We start from the raw sequence: 17,108 nt of genomic DNA on the forward strand, positions 1-17,108 counted from the left end.
ACACCCATGCCGTTCCTTCAGATCCCAGTGCTGTGAACGGCGGCTCCTGTGCGCATGCGCGGGAGTGATGTAACCGTGCCTCCTGCCAATCATGTGGCCGGAGGACGCAAACAGGAAGCAGGGCAGCTGGACATGTCGGCTGCCCTGTCGCTGAGCAGGCGACACTGCGGCGGCTTCGTTTTAAGGTATTTCATAATGCGCTAGTATGCGATGCATACTTGCTCATTATGCCTTTGTCTACAGGGTTTTTTTTCTTTTTTTCAGGGTTTACTTCCTCTAAGTACTGTCGTTTTTCAGAGTGTGCAATTTTAAAGTGAGACACGTTTGGTATCTATTTATTCGGCACAATAATCCTTTACATTTTACAAAAAAATTGGACATGATATAGTGTGTTCACTAAAATTATCTCTAAAATTATCTCAAGTATTTTTTTCAAAAAATTTGCATAAGAAAGAAAAAGAAAGGCTGTGTAAATAGTGTGACAAACTGCTTTTATACTCCGTGACATGAACAGGCTTGTAAGATTCTTGCTGGGGTACTTTCTGTAGCACTTGAAATAGTAAAATGTGAGGAACTGTGCATCTATTGCAAAGATGGACTAAAGTTTCATTTTGAGAGAAATTATATAACATACACACTATATATATATATATATATATATATATATATATATATATATATATATATATATATATATATATATATATATATATATACACACACACACACATACATACACACATATATATACATATATATATACACACATATATATATACACATATACACACACATACATACACACACACACACACATCTATCTATCTAAAAAGGAAACTTTAGTACATCTTTTGCAATACATACATACAATTTTTTTTTTTTTTTTTAAACATGCATACTAAAAAAAAGTAGCCTGATTTTTCCAAAAGCCAGGCAAGGAGATTCTGCACATTCTGGAGTACAGCTGTAGAACACATTACAATTTTCACATGTGGTAGCATTGGTTTCTACACGGATCTCAAACAGGAATGCATGCCAGGAGCTGTGACGTTACACTCTGACTTTGCAGTAAGCTTTCTTGTTCCACATTTGTGATAGACGTATTGAAACTACAGCCAGGCAATCAAGGGCCCATTCACACCCGCAGATGCGTTGCGTGTTTTTTTTTTTTTTTTTTTTCGTGGCAGTAAAAAAAGCACAACACACATCAGTATAGCATGTACAGGGAATTAAAAAAACGATTTTCTACAGTATATGTACTAGCATCTGTTAAGCAGCACTGATCAGCTAGATAAACAAACCTGGTGTGAACAAGACCCAACATTTTTACTAGGAGGCCAGCAATGACAGCAGCTCACAGTTCAGGAGTCTCAGTTCTCTGTACAGACTAACCGGTTCAGTGGTAGGGGACTTCTTGGATCTTTTGCTATGCCAAGATCTCTCAAGTTAGGTTTGAATTTGTGGACTGAGAAATCACTTTGTTGTACAAATACAGTTTTTATGAAAAAGGACAATCACAATTCTTGAATTGTTCTTTCAGGACCACCAGATTAGTAGGGGGACGTTTGCCTTAACCAGTTCTGGACTGGAAGGATTTACCTCCTTAATGACCAGGCCATTTTTTGCCATTTCGGCGCTGCGTTGCATTAACAGAAAATTGGGCGGTCGTGCTACGCTGTGCCGAAATAAAATTGATGTCCTTCTTTCCCACAAATAGAGCTATCTTTTGGTGGTATTTGATCTCCTGATTTTTTTATTTTTTGCGCTATAAAAAAAAAAAAAAAAAAAAAAAAAAAAAAATTATATATATTTTTTTTTTTACTTTCTGCTATATAACATTCCCAATAAAAAAAGAAAAAATCATCCTTTTAGGCCAATTTGTATTCTGCTACATGTTTTTGGTAAAAAAAAAATCACAATAAGCATACTTTGATTGGTTTGCACAAAAGTTATCGTGTCTACAAACTATGGGAAAGATTTAGGTCATTTTTATTTATCTTTTTTACTAGTAATGGTGGCAATCTGCGATTTTTTGCAGGACTGCGACATTGCGGGAGGACAGATCGGACACCTGACATTTGACACTTTTGGAGAGACCAGTGACATTACTAAAAATATGCACTGTTCCTGTATGAATGACACTGGCAGGGAAGTGGTTAACCTAGGGGTGATCAAAGGGTTTAGTGTGAGCCTAGGGGAGTGTTTTCTAACTGTATGGGGGAGTGGCTTGTGAAATAACCATAGAGACCTGTGATCCTATATAGAAGGATCACAGGCGCTCTGATAATTTCAGAGAGAACGGTCAGCTGTGTTTAAAACAGCTGACCGTCTCATCAGGGAGCGATCATGGGTGCCCGGCAGCAATTGTGGCCGTCGGTCCAGTGGAACGACATTCCTGCTGCCTAGTGGGGGACAGGAACGCACCACCAGCAGTGCGCGCTCGCCCCCCTCAGCACCACTCCCGCGAACCGACGTACCCTTACGTCGTTTCGCGCAGCCAGGCCAGCCTGCGGGCGGTCGGCAAGCAGTTAAAGAGAATTCTTCATTGGACAGGCATATGGTCCTCCACAGTTCCATAAATAAAATTGCTATTTGGTATGGGACATCTGCACAGAACCTTAGTATGACTAAGAAATTGCATCATACCTTCCCAACAGCTTTATATTATAAATCCAGGTGTCCTGTAATCATGTACAAAGACTCTGGATTAAAAGATATAGTCGTCAAGAAAATCTTTTTCTATGACTGTAAAGCCTAGTACACACCACTAATTTTTTTTTTTTTGGTCAACCCAGCAGGGCGGAAAAAAGAACCCCCCCAAAAAAAACCGACAGCTCAGGAGGAGCCGCTGTACTAACAATGATGTTAGTACAGCAATCTCCCCTGCTGTTCTATTGTGTTCTGACAGGGGGGGGGGGGGGGGTTGACATGAATCATTACTGAAGATGGAAGGAAAATGCAAGGGGGTTGTTTTCCAAAATGATTGCTCAACAAAATAAAAGCATGGAGACATGGATGGATGGGGAAGTTTGCTTTGAATATTTAAAATTAATTAAATATAGTGATTTTGCTTTGTAGTGCTCATATGCAGTGAAGATCAGCTTAAAAAGGTCAACTCTCGGCACACCTGTTCTCCTCCGCTGGTCCTTTTCTGCGTTGAATTCCAAAGCCAAGGCTGTCAATGTCTACCTACACGTGTTGCAGCTCAGCTTGTGTATGTGTAATTATATATATATATATATATATATATATATATATATTACACATATACATACATACATATACACACACACCAATACCTAATGGCAGTCAGGACGCCATTGTCTAGCCTGTAGAGGTCTGTGTGTCCCTCCATGGATATGCCTCCCCAGACTATCACTGACCCACCAACAACTGGTCATGGTGAACGATGTTACAGGCAGTATAACGTTCTCCGCGGCTCCTTTAGACCCTTTCACCTCTGTCACATGTGCTCAGGGTGAACCTGCTCATCTGTGAAAAGCACAGGGCACCAGTGGCAGACCTGCCGATTCTGGGGTTCAATGGCAAATGCCAATCGAGCTCCATGGTGCCAGGCAGTGAGCACAGGGTCCACTAGAGGACGCTGGGCCTTTAGGCCACCCTCATGAAGTCTGTTTCTGATTTTTTTTTTTTTTTTTAAAGCCGCTCAACACATTGGAACATTGCTCTGCACTATGCAGCAACACACTTCTGTCAGCAGTTTTGTTGGGATGCCACGCCATTCATAATAAATAGCATCACACCACTACATTTACTGAGCCTTGCCACACAATATTGCAACAATAAAGTGGGAACGGCTTTAAAGGTAAATTAAAAGGTTTCCTTCCTACCGTGACATAAGAAATCTAGTTTACGAATATTAAAAAGGTGCCAAAAAATGCCCAACAATACAATTTGTCTCCTGCTACAGCACAGACTCATGTAATTAACCTCCCTGGCGGTATGATTCTTTTGGATTTTAGGTGCTGAAAGTGGTACCATTATTTTGCATGCAATTCTTGAGAATGAGCAGCCCAAACCAACTATTTACATTTTTTTTTTTTTTTACTGTGCGTTCTTTATAACATCTCGGGTATGATAAAGTTTGAGACACAAAATCATAATACAATAAAAAACTATAAATAAGTATACATACACACAAGTACAGTAAAACTGCAGGAAAGGGCACTGGGGGGCAATGTAATGTGAATTTATTTTGAACGGTATCAGTGTGTTTTACATTTGAATTTGCCGCCGGTTCCACCCCCCTGCGAACGTCACATCGCAGGAGACGGAAGCCGGAGCACGGAGACGATCGGGAGGAAGATCCGCCGCCGCATACCACTGAGATACATCGCTGGATCCTGGTGACAAGGTAAGAAACCTCTTACAGGATCCAGCAATGCTTCTGGCGGTACCCCGAGTGTGGCTTGGGGTTACCGCTTTTGGCTCTGAAATTTAACCCCGAGCCACACTCGGGAATACCGCTAAAGAGGTTGTAAACTCAATTTTTTTTTTTTTCACCCTGCAAGAGAAAGACATAATGAGCTAGTATGCATCGCATACTAGCTCATATGCAATACTTACCTTAGAACGAGCCCCCGCCGTGCCGCTCACTCACCTCTGACGAGCGACATCTCCAGTCGCCCGTCTTCCGGGATCACGGCATCCGGCCATCTGATTGGCCGGAGCCGCGGTGACGTCACTCCCGCGCACGAGACCCGACAGTCACGGCACGAGCGGCCGTTCCTTTAGAGTGCATGCGCCAGTGACGTCACTGGCTGCATATAAGGTAAATATCTCCTAAACGGTACATGTTTAGGAGATATTTACAGTACCTATAGGTAAGCCTTATCATAGGCTTACCTATAGGTACAAGTTGTAGAGGAGGGTTTACTTCCTCTTAAGAAGGTTAAGGCTGTTAGAACCTCCCATTGGGTATTCTGTTTGGGATGTTATACTACATTGGTCTATCAGCATATATAGAACAGAAGCAGATGAGCATCTTCCAATGTTTGCTATAACTAATAATGGAAGAGTATTTTGTTTCCCTTCAATAGAAGTAGAGTTTCACTTTAAAGCGGAGTTCCGGGCACAGAATCGTTTTTTTTTTTTCAATCTCCCCCTAACAATCACCCTTACACATCGATACATCCGCTAATCCTGGTTAGAATGGTGAAATAATGAGTTTGCAAGAATAAAATCTTACTTTATATAATTTCTGATGTGCGGCGCCATCTTTGTTGTGGATTGCCGAGTCCGTTGTGGGGAAATGTCTTCCCTTCTTCCTGATTCCAGTGGGCGTAGGCCTGTGAGTCAAGAAATGAGAACAGTGGTCGGCCGCCCATGTGACTGCAAAGTGCATCATGGGAGGGCCGAGGAAGAGCTCCCAGGACGCATTGCGGCAGGAAGTGACGAGGAGAGCCGAGGCACAGGAGGGAGGAAGTCCTTTGAAAGGTGAGTATACAAACCTCTGTAAACAGGTAAGTGAAAAAAAAAAAACTATGGGAATATCCAATTCTGACTCAGCGGAGAGTAAGGAATACAATGCAGTAATTATTAGAAATTGAATTTTGTGCCCGGAACTCCGCTTTAAGCTCATGAAGGAATGGCCTTGTTCCTATTTGTACAAGTGATAAGCTGCAGGGAAATCAGCCCAAGTTAGCTCTCAAACACAGCTATGTAACAGTAATTCTCAGCAGTAGAGGAAAATGCATGCGTATGAGTACTAAGGTTAATCTATCAAGCTGCTGACATTTGGCATTGCTTAATATTTATAAAGACATACTGGAGCAAAGACCATCTGGATTTCCTGAACGGATCCATCAGAGGGAGAGGTAGAGGGCATGAACAAAAGCAGCATTGCTAGGAGCTAGTGACGTAAGACCTCTGAAGAGAAGATAAATAAGCTCCAACGCTGCGTGTATATTTTAAGCTGATGTTTATCACTTGCATGGATGTGAAAACCTGCCACTTCATGTGAGCTGAGAAATCTAAAGCAGAATATGGCACTACCTAAAACCAGGGAGAGATCTTACAAGCCTTTATAAGCTTTGAGCAATTTATCAGATATTAATCATGTGTCTTGGAGGGAATAGAAAGCCCTTACCAATTACCTTTACACCAATCGAGACACTTCTAGAATACCAGCAAATCCCAGAACTGTCACGATTGTCCTGTTTCCTACCTGGAAAGTCACTGACCCACAAAAATCATGCTGATCTGACTGGCCACATTCCTATTCCAATCAGTCAAGCACACGGTCAAGCCAAGCAACTAGTTTAGATACCTAGAGCAATAAAATCCCATCTCCAAGCTATTCAAACAGACCAAGTAATATCAATGTCTATGGGGATCAGCTGATGGCACCTTGACCACCCTCCTGCAGGGGGAACAGCAATTGGCCACATTGGAGATTTTGGAATGGTTGCTGCTTTTCTGTTCTCAAGATCAGCTATAAGAATGTCTGGCCGACTCCTCCACTTGATGTAAACATGTACTTTATTTTTAAAAACAAACCACTATTAGATGGCACCTTCATAACCAATCACTACTTTTACATGGAAATTTATTTTTAACTAAAATATTTAAAAAAATGTTATACTTACTTGCTCTGTGCAATAGTATTGCACAGAGCAGCCCCCCAATCTTTTCTCAATTCCCTCACTGGCAATCTTGGTTCCTCATTTTCTGTGTCTGCCCAACAACACACACAATGCGACTCGGCCCTGCCTCCCATTCTCTATTTGCATTATTTGACTGACAGCTGCAGGAGGCAATGGTTCCCACTACTCATTGCTGGTCTTTCCACCCTCTCAGGCTTGACTGAAAGGTACAGGGGTTCAACTGGACTGGCTCCTTGTGCTACTTAGCCCTCTCCCAGTCTGAGCTCTTCTCTATAGGGGAATCACAATAGGCTGATGCCAAGTCAAATTTTAGGTACTTAAAAGTGGAACTTCCGCTCATTTGCCCCCCCCCCCCGTGCCACATTTGGCACCTTTCAGGGGTGAGGGGGGGGATAGGTAACCGTTTTTGACAGGTACCCTTCCCTACTTCCGGAAGACAGCACCGCTGTCCACAGGAAGTTCTGTTCTCTCTCTCTCCACTACATATCCTACCTACCTCCATGATTAAACAATTACCGTACTTAACTCCTTTTACGCTGTCAGCACTGTCTTAGCTGCAGCACTGCTCCCTCTCACTTCCAGGTCTCACAGGAGACACTGAGGGTAGCCATTGGCTCCAGCTGCTGTCAGTCAAACTCCTGGCATAAGGGAGCAGGGGCAAGGGCTTACTGGATGACAACTTATTAGCTATAATATATATATATATATATATATATATATATATATATATATATATATATATATTATATCCTCAAACCCACTGAATTAAATAGTTAAATTCAAGCCATGCCTAAATGGCTGGTGTTGCAGCTGCAGATGTGCAGCAATATGGCAACAGCAGATCAAGATGGCAACTTCCTTGGCTGTAAAGGATAGGAGGGTTTAGTTCCACTTTTAAGCTTTGAAAATTTAATATGGAAGCAGATTGGTTGCCATTCTCCAGTTTTGATGAATACACCTCAAAAACTTTGTCATGTTTCAAATACCCATTTGTAAAACAAAGGATTCTCACAGCACTATGGTTTATCTGGAGAGTCAAGCACAGCAGTAGCTGCCTGCTTTCCAACTTTCTTCAGCTGACTGAATCTTCCAATGGAGTGGTCCAACTAGGAAATGAAGCATGTTTAAACTTCAGGTTTGAGCTTTTTAACTATCCCTTCCCCCAGCACAGTCGCAAACCTGAAAAGCAACCAAGAGCTCCACTGGCTGGATGGAAAACCAACGGTTAAACTTACCAGTAATGGTGATTCTATGAACCTTCCAGGACAGCAACACCTGAGAGATGAGAGGCTCCATCCTACAGGAAACAATCAGTTTACAGCTGCTTAAAAGGCCCCACCCTTCCCCTTGTACCTCAGTTGTAAAAAGTAAGATGGCGGGGGAATTGCAGGAGAGTTTGAAAATATAAAACAGATGATTTTAATGCAAAACAATGCACCGCTTTTAGCGCAGAAATCTGGACATAATCATACCGCCAGGGAGGTTAATGGAAAGACCTTGTAAGTCCCCTACCCTTCTAGCTGTTGTGATAGCTAACAGGAAGGCTAACGTTAATGGTAAAAAAAAAAAAAAAAAAAAAAAAAAAAAAAAAAAAACTGTAAGGGAACCTCTTCAATAGGTTCAAAAGGGTTTCTAGATAATGCCTCTAGTACCCTAGTCAGGTCCCAAGGTGGGAACTGATCTCTTGTGACCAGGGTAGCCCTATCCCTGGCTGTCAAAAATCTTAACTAAAAGATTACGCTAGTCTCGCGTCAAAAAACAGAGTTGCTATTTGTACCTGAAGAGTGTTTACCGCCACATTATTCTCTATCCCATCCTGTAGAAAATCTAGGATTACGGGGACAGAGGTGGAAGAAATCTGCTTCTGCCTACGCCAAGTACAAAATGTTTTCCAAACCTCAGAATATATCCTTCTCGTTACCGGTTTCCAGCTCAGGAGGAGTGTGCATCACTGTCTCAGTAGCCCTTTATTCCAAGGATCTGGCGCTCACAAACCAAGCCTCCAGCCTGAAGAACCCAAGCCTGCGGTGCAACACTGGACCCTGAGAGAGTAGGTCTGGAAGGTTTAGAAGCTTCCAAGGAGACATCACTGATAGCACATTCAAGGTGGCAAACCATGCCCTCCATGGCGCAATCAGGAGGTGGAGGCCCAAGAAACGACTGAGTTTCTGTATGACTTGAGGGACTGGAGTTGAGAGAAAAAAGCATTACCCCACTTGAACTGCCAGATCTGGGGTAGAGCATCGAGGTCCTCTGACCTGCTTTCCCATGAGAGGGAGAAGAACCCTCCTTGCCTTCTGGTTCTTGAAGCTGGCAAATGGATCTATTTCTGGGCAGCCAAAATTTCTGTACTAGCATCTGAAACACCTTCGGATTCAGCTCTGATTTCACGTCTTATCGGTTGACGGCTGAGGAAGTCTGCTTCCCAATTGCTTTCCCCTTTTATGTGGATTGCTGACAATGACACCACCCCTTGCTTCGGCCAAGCCTAGAATTTCCTTGGCTAGGTCTAGGAGGGGTCTGGACTTGGTCCTCCTTGGTGATTCAGGTAAGCTACCGCAGTAGCAATGTTGGAACAGACCTGAATCTCTGCCTGAAATGGCCTTTAGAGCTTCGCCACCGCTCTGAGCTCTCTGAAATTGGAAGCAGCCTGGGCTACTTCCTTTTTCAAGGTGCCCTAGGCTTTAGCTGTCTCTAGGTGGGCCGCCCCCCCCCCCCCCCATCCCCAGTGCTTGCATCTGTGGTGACCGAGGATCCCACTGACCCCAGGGCTTGCCCTTCTCCAGATTGCTTGGTACTGACTACCATTTTAGGGAAAATTTTACCTGAGGGGTGAGGATTAACTTTTCAGCTAAGTACTCAACCTTTTTGTCCCATGAGGAAAGGAGGAAGGATTGAAAAGGTCTCTTAAATGTAGTTGTGCCCAAAAAACTGCTGGAATGCTGGATGACATGAGCCCCACAACTGTCAGGATCCCTCTCCTGGAGCACGAGGGGGCTCTTATCAGCTGTTTTACTGATGAGACTACTTTGTCCACCTTCTCCTTTGGAAGGAAGTGTTTTTGTACCTGCGAGTCTATCCGGTAGCCTAGGATAGGTCTGAACATGAACTGGCTCCAAGGACAACTTTTCCATGCTGACCAACCAGCCCAGTGTCTGAAGGACTGTTATCACCTTCAGGGTGTCTGATCTCACCTGGATTGCTGAAGGGCCGAAGATCAGTAGATCATCCAGGTAAGGAATTAAAGCTATTCCCTGTAGATGAAGGTAGGATCCTGCCTCTGCCAGGATCGTTGTGAAGATCCTTGGGACTGGAAAAAAACCAAAAAGGGGAATGCCCTGAATTGCCAATGAGAGACCCCATTCTCAGTTACTACCGCAAATCTCAGGAATGCCTGGTGTTCCCGGGTCGATTGGGACATACAAGTAGGCATCCCTGAAATCCAGAGTAGTCAAACACATCTTTTAACATGTTTTTGCATACTGCGTAGATCCCTTCTATGGAAAACTTTTATTCTAGGAACTGGCTTAAGTTCCTGAGGTTTATGATAAGGCAGTTTTTCCCTGAGGGTTTGGGTACCACAAACACATGGGAGTAAAAGCCTTGGTAAAGCTGACTTTCTGGTACCAGCACTACCACTTGTTCCACCAGTTCCTGTATACCTTTTAAATAGGGCTCTCTTTTTCATACATCCTTGATTGGATGTGAGCACATACATTTTTGTGGGGGGTTTGGATGAGAATTTTAGGCGGTAGCCTTCTTGAATAAGTAGAGAAATGTATGGACTGACTTGAGATTTCCTCCCATTGGGAAATTAAATGACAGCCTGCCCCCCACTTTGAGCCTGGCGTCACTTAGCATCTTTGGTGCTAGAACCTGGAGAGGGGGGGGAAGAGCAAAATACTTCTTTGCCTACCTCCACTTCCTTCCTCCCACAAAAATATACCTGTATCTTTCCCTTTTGGGTTTAAATTGGGAAATTTCGTCCCTTTCTCAGGAGGACCTGGACAAAACTTTAATCGAGGCCTGGACCAAACAGCAAGGACCCTTCAAAAAGGAAGGCCACAGTTTTGCTTTTGAAGTAAAAGTACATTCCCATGCCTTAACCCAAATGGCCCTCCTAGCTGAACTAACAAGGGCACCAGTTTTAGCTGAGGTTTTGACTGACTCAACTACAGCATCAGTCAGGTAAGCGATAGCTTTTCCTATAACCAAAAGGGAATCTAGAATTTCCTGAGACTTATTTCCCTGTGAAAGGTGCTTAGTAAATCTTTCTATCCAGAAGTACGCATTCCTGGCAAAGCAGGTTGCTGCCAACGCTGGGGCCATAGGGGATGAATTGGAGTCCCACGATTTCTTTAACAGGGATCCTGACTTACGGTCCATGGCATCTTTGATGCTCTCTGTAGCCTCAAAAGGAGAGGTCAGAACTTTTAGACACCTGGGATAGGGAAGTGTCCAGTTCACAAATTTTTGGTCCGCCTCTTTAAAGGGGAATCTTCTTTTCCACACTTTAGGCTGACCAAACTCCTTTCAGGAACATCCCACTCTTGAAGAATTAAATCCTTTAAGGACTGGTGTAAAGGAAATACTTTGGACTGAGGTTTAACCAACCCCCAAACATCAGCGGTCTCCTTGGGTGGTTAAAGCGGAGTTCCGGGCACAGATCTCATTTTTTGATGAACATACCCCCGGGACAGTCAGGGCTAGCACATTCCACAATGGCTAGCCTCTGATCTGTCCCGGTTCGCACTTACCTGCAAGAAGAAATACTTACTTTGAAAATTTCTTCCACAGCGTTTCCATCTCTCTTGTGGGCAGCTGAAGCCGGCACGGTCCTCTTCGGTGTCTTCTTCAGCGTCTTCTTCTCCCAGAATGCGCCGCAGCGGCCCCTCTCGTCACTTCAGGTGCGGCGCCGCATTCCTAAACAGCTTCTGGGCATGCCCAGAAGCTGTTTACCAGGGAAATGCGGCGTCGCCCGGAAGTGACGTGCGGGGCCGGTGCCGTCGCATTGATTCCTGGGAGCGATGACGTTCAGCTCCCAGGAATCATCGCGAGGCAGGAAGTGACGGGGTGAGCCTCGGCGCTGGAGGAGGAAGTACCCTGAGGTGAGCATTTACGATCTTCGATTACAAGGTGAGTGTACAAAAAAAAAAAAAAAAAAAAATAACTATCCAATTCCTTTTCAGGTTATGTGTAGCTAGCGGAGGGGCACAAAAAAAAAAATACAGATTTTGTGCCCGGAACTCCGCTTTAAGGGATATCCTCAGTGGCATAGATAGCTTGGAGTCCCTCCAACTCATCCAGACAAAAGAGATCTGTTTAACTTGGTTTCCTCTGCCTCACAATCTAGATCATACTCTTCCCCAGATCTAGGCCCAGATTTTGCCTGATGTTCTGCTTCTCCCAAGCCTTCTTCCTCCCTAGCATAAGCGAAGGTGGGGGAGTGATGTCCCTGTGAAACAGGTAGACAAGCACTCAGTCTAGTCTTGGAAAGTAAACTCTTCTGAGAAGGACCCTCCTTAGGGGTCAACTCCTCTGGGTCTGCTACCTGGGATTAAGCCAGGTGTGGAAGGACTGGATAGTGGCTAACATTTCCTCTTGAACAGACCTAAGGAAATCCTTCATTAACCCTGAGGCCTCCTTACCAGCCAACTTGTTAATACACCTATAACAAAATGGCTTAGTGTGAGATTTGGACAATCTTTCCCCACAACTACCACATTTTTTAGAGGAGCTAGTGCTAGCAGATGAGGGTCCCACTTGGGGATTAGGGCCCCTGACTTGCTCTTGCCTGCAGCCACCTGTGCCGTCTTTCCATCCTCCTCCATGAAGTGGATCCAGACAGGCTTCACACCCCCTGCAGCTCACTGGCTCCTGGTAGCTAAAGAGCCCGTCACCACAGGGGTCCAGCATCTCCTCTGCGCTTTATTTCCTGTGCGTGCTCTGCCTCTTCCTCGTTAAGACCGGAAGTTACGGTTTCTCCTTTGTTGCTTAAAAAGTTTGGCTGGCCCTTGCAACATGGCAACTGCTGCATACAGGGGAAGACAGGAGGAGATACGAGCTGCTGAGCAGAGTACAAAGGCGTGGAAACATCACACCAAGTCCAAACGGACTGTACAACAAAAAGGCGACCTGTGAGAAGCTTGAGGTGTGCAGGTTAGTGCGGCCCTCACTGGGTTCCTAAACCTGCCTCAAAGGGTTACCATCAGACTGTCTTCTGGTCAGAAAAAAAAAAAAAAAAAAGTTCTCGCTGTGGGAGAAAATGAATACTGAGGGACAAGGGGACGGGTTTGGTCTTTTAAGCAGCTGTAAACTGATTGCGTTTCTTGTAGGGTGGAGACTCATCTCTCAGGTGTTGCCGTCCTGGAAGGCGAGAGAAGAAATATTCATATACATTATTTCATAAGGACCCTAAAAAAGTTCTGACCAGAAGAATCAAAATCTATACTAAAACATTATGTAAGCCTAAAACTGAATATATTTAAAAATAAAGCTATAGTAGGGAAGGAGGAAGATTAGATTTCTGCAGAGACTCCGCTGAACAATCACATAGGACCACTAGAGCAGCTTCCTCCAATTTCAAGATGGCTGATGGGAAAGTATTACACTATAGTTACATCAATGAAAAACACCAACATTTGGTTAACGCATGGGAAATCAAGAGGATTTTTTCTAAGGCTTTATATAAAGCAATTAGCACTTTAGGTTTCGTACAGTCCTTCCAGTACCAACACATCCAGTAACACTCCATGTGGAAGACCGGCAGTATTCGGAAACAAACAATATGGCTGAAGATACAAAATCAAAATCAGTTCTAGTATTAAATGTTAAGATTCCATCTGAACTAGAATGGACATAAAGTGACCAGTTTGACTGGTGAAACCCCCCCCCCTCCTCCCTCTCCTAATTAGAGACCATCCAAACTGCCAGTAGCTGAAAGTGACAGCTGTGCACATAATCACCACATTCAGGATCTGCACTGAACTCACAACCCAGAAATCACCTCTACCCCCTGACCTCACTTCTTCCAAGCCATCTACAGAGACTCCAACAGAGCTGGGGGACAAGGAGAGAGAAAACAAAACACCACACACACTAACACTTCGCATTTATAGCCACAATACACCATTTCAGTTTCCTTCAAGTGAACAAAATAAATATTACAGTATACCAGATGAAAAAAAGAAAAAAAAAAAAAAAAAAAATCTTTGATTAACCCTCAATTGTATACTCTCGGTGGCCAGTGACATATGCCCATTCTGATTCGCTACTCCCCCCCCCCCCTCAAAATTCCTAGGTCCTGTGTCTCCTGTTGCAAGTCTCATCACTTGCTTTTAAAATTCTGAATGGCAAGCAGCAACAGCACTTACATGGTGAGCCTTAAGCTCACTGGTCTTATGGAGGCTCTTAATGAACTCAAAAGGTGTTCAGTCCTAAGCATGCGAGACTGGTTATCAGGAAACCAGGGACTCTGTCCCTAATTTCCATAAATTAGACCTATCACACCCTGTTCTCATTCACCAGGAAGCTTGTTAGCTTCATCGTGATCTTCCTAAAGGTGAAAAAAAAAAAAAAAAAACAATTTAGTAAAATGTAATGGGAAAAAACCCCCAAGCTAAAAGTAGTCCATACATTATATAATTTTCTTGTTCAATTTCCTTTAGATTTACTCTCAACCTATTAGTACAAATTGAAAAGGATTAGGTTTGACCGCATATTATATGGTTTCAGTAAATCTAAAGGAAAAGTTTGTAAGAAATTTGAAGAATGTATGACCAGCCTAAAACCTAAACACAGCACACACATATTAGGACTAAATACATTAAAGGTTTGGCTACACTTCATAGGTCTCTCCTACATACTTGTCAGGTAGAAGAAAGGTTTTAAAATAGCACTGAATAGATCAAAGTGTCCCGTCTCTAAATATGTAGTCGGCATATTTGAAACGATATTTTGTTTCTGTACAACAGATTTCAGTTTTTTTTTTTTTTTAAATCAATGTTACTTTAATGAAAGTTCATATTTATATGTCCTGCAACTTTATAGAAAAATATAGTTAGGGTTACTTCTGCAAACTTTGAAGTCTAATATTAATGTGCAACAGCAAAACTGGTTCAGCCACAATAAAAGTGAAATGGGGGGCAGCATACAACATTTAAGCAATTAAAAGCCCATTTTATATTTCTGGTCTATAGAAAACATCTACATTTGTTTCTAAATTAAAAGGAGTTGTAAAGTTTCATGGTTTTTCCGTTTCAGCTGCCCCTCTCAGCCCCCCTCTTATCTGAATCTTTCTGCAACGTGCACAAGACAAGAGACTCCAGCTGCTGTCTCGGGTCCTCATTGGATGGACTGATAGATGCAAGAGCCATTGGCTCCCTCTGCTGTCAATCAAATTTAGTGACGCCAGGGGGAGGGGCTGAGTCCTGCTGTGTCAATGGAGGCAGCTGCAGGACTCGTGAGCGCGCGTGCACGGGTGCCCCCATGGAAAATCAGCTCCCAGTGGGGGCACCCGATAAAGAGGAGGAGCCAGGAGCGACGTCAGGCCACCCCAGAAGAGGAGGATCGGGGCTGCTTTATGCAAAACCCTTACACAGAGAAGGCAAGTATAACAAAAAAAAAAAAAAAAAAACACCCCACCACAAACCTTTGGTGCCGGTTCACACTGTTGCAATGCGGGAACCCTGCAAATCCACTGCGGGCTGCCGCATCGCAGGCAGTTCACACTGTCATATGCGAACTGCTAGGAGTGTCAATAGTTAATGACATCCCCAGATTATTTCGCATATCGCAGAGTGAACTGTCAATTCGGTCAGGAATCGGATCCATCCGATTCTGGTGCGAACCAAAAAAAAAAAAAAAAAAAAAAAAAAAAAAAAAAAAAAAGGGTCCTCTGCGACTTGTTCCAACTCAGCCATACAATCGGTATGGCTGAATTTGTATTGCACAGACATTGAATGCGATTTGCATAGCAGTGCGATTCACATGCAATGCCTGACATCGCTATAGTGTGATCCGGCACTTCCAATCACTTTAAGCCTGCTCCGATTTAAACTTTAGCAGTTATCCTACCTAAATCAAAATATATGAATTGCAACTTTCCACTCAAATTTTCAAAACTCAAATAGCCACCACCACTAAAACTCAAATATTCATTACCAGTCAGTCTCCAGACATTACTATCTTTCTAGTGTGGTGCACTGACACGCATTAAAACCAGGCAGCTAAAGCACACAAATTAAAACACTGTATTTATATAAAAAAAAATAAAAAAAGGTTTAAAGTAATTGCAAACAGGAAGATTATGGGTCTGTCTGATGCATGACTGTAGCTGTCAAAGCAGAGTCCCCTTACACCCTTACACAGACTGAGTACAGCAGCCAGTTGAAGAAATACTGATATTTACACAGAGGAGAGGGGGGTTAGGTAACGGCTCCTATTTACCTACTGCGTAAAGTGTTATTGATGCCAAGGGGGAGGAGACGTTGGAACCTATTAAAAATATTGTACATGTATGCTTTAGGCTACATTCACACCTGAGCGTAGCGTTTTCGTGCGTTTTTTACAGCGATTTTCAGGCGTTTGATTGAATAGAGACCAATGGAAAACGCCTGTAATCTGCCCAAAAAGAAGCTCATGTACTTTTTTGAGCGTTGGGCGTTTTGTAAACAGCGTCAAAACGCTCAGATGTGAACAGGGGCCATTGAAATGAATAGGATTTGTCTTGCTGGGCGTTTTGAGAGCTGATCCTAGAGCAGAAAAACTCCCCAAAAACGCCTAGATGTGAACGGAGCCTTAATAGAGGAGAGCAGAATATTTATTTATTTTTTAAATCTGCAATGTAAAAAACACAAAACAAAAAAACAAAGAAAGCTTCCAAAACATGCAAAGCCTTTTGTTTTCAGGGAAAAGGTGCATAACTCAAACAGTCTAAAAAAAAAAAAAAAAAAAAAAAAAACACCACCACAAGAACCGAAAAGTGTTTGAAGCCAGAGACGTCAGTGGATTGACAAGATGCTAGAGAATATTTCTGAAATAGGTCAGCATAGTTCCGATAATATAAGGGCCAAACACATATGAGAAAAGTCACTTTACATGAAGATATTTCAGTAAAAAATTATAAAGAAAAAAAAAAAAGTTTGATTTATGGAGGTCTTCTAACAGTAGTCAGTATTACCGTTTCAGATTGCCCCCCCCCCCAAATCTCCTAACTTACACACTTTGCAGGGCACCATAGCACATTTAATGGTGTTGTGCAGAGAGCTGCATTATATATATAAAAAAAAGTGCACTCTCTCATCAATGTGTTGTTCACACCCATTCAGGAAGTTGGCCACATTTGGACATTTCTGGATAGCATTGATAGCACACTGATAAGATTCACATTTTGCCCACACAATGTTCTAGGTACTTCAGACTTGCCCAGAAGTCAACTATTGGTGACCCCAAACCAGAACCATAGAAAAGTACATTTTTAAA

At 43.1% G+C, this 17,108-nt stretch overlaps 2 protein-coding genes across 2 annotated transcripts in view; both read right to left on the minus strand.

Annotated features, from left to right (window-relative positions):
• The window catches only part of ELL2 (elongation factor for RNA polymerase II 2), a 98,159-nt gene that overhangs the window by 57,087 nt on the left and 23,964 nt on the right, over nucleotides 1–17,108 (minus strand). The window lies entirely within an intron of this gene.
• LOC309543679 (uncharacterized protein) overlaps nucleotides 7,643–17,108 on the minus strand; it is a gene marked incomplete at both ends in the record, with an annotated part of 30,140 nt that continues 20,674 nt past the window's right edge. The window contains 2 exons of the mRNA XM_082242979.1: nucleotides 7,643–7,732; nucleotides 9,452–9,936. Of these exons, the coding sequence (XP_082099105.1) occupies nucleotides 7,643–7,732; nucleotides 9,452–9,936 (575 nt within the window). The remainder of the gene's footprint in view (nucleotides 7,733–9,451; nucleotides 9,937–17,108) is intronic.

Source organism: Pelophylax lessonae (assembly GCF_965119305.1).
Source record: "Pelophylax lessonae genome assembly, chromosome: 1".
NCBI lineage: Eukaryota > Metazoa > Chordata > Amphibia > Anura > Ranidae > Pelophylax > Pelophylax lessonae.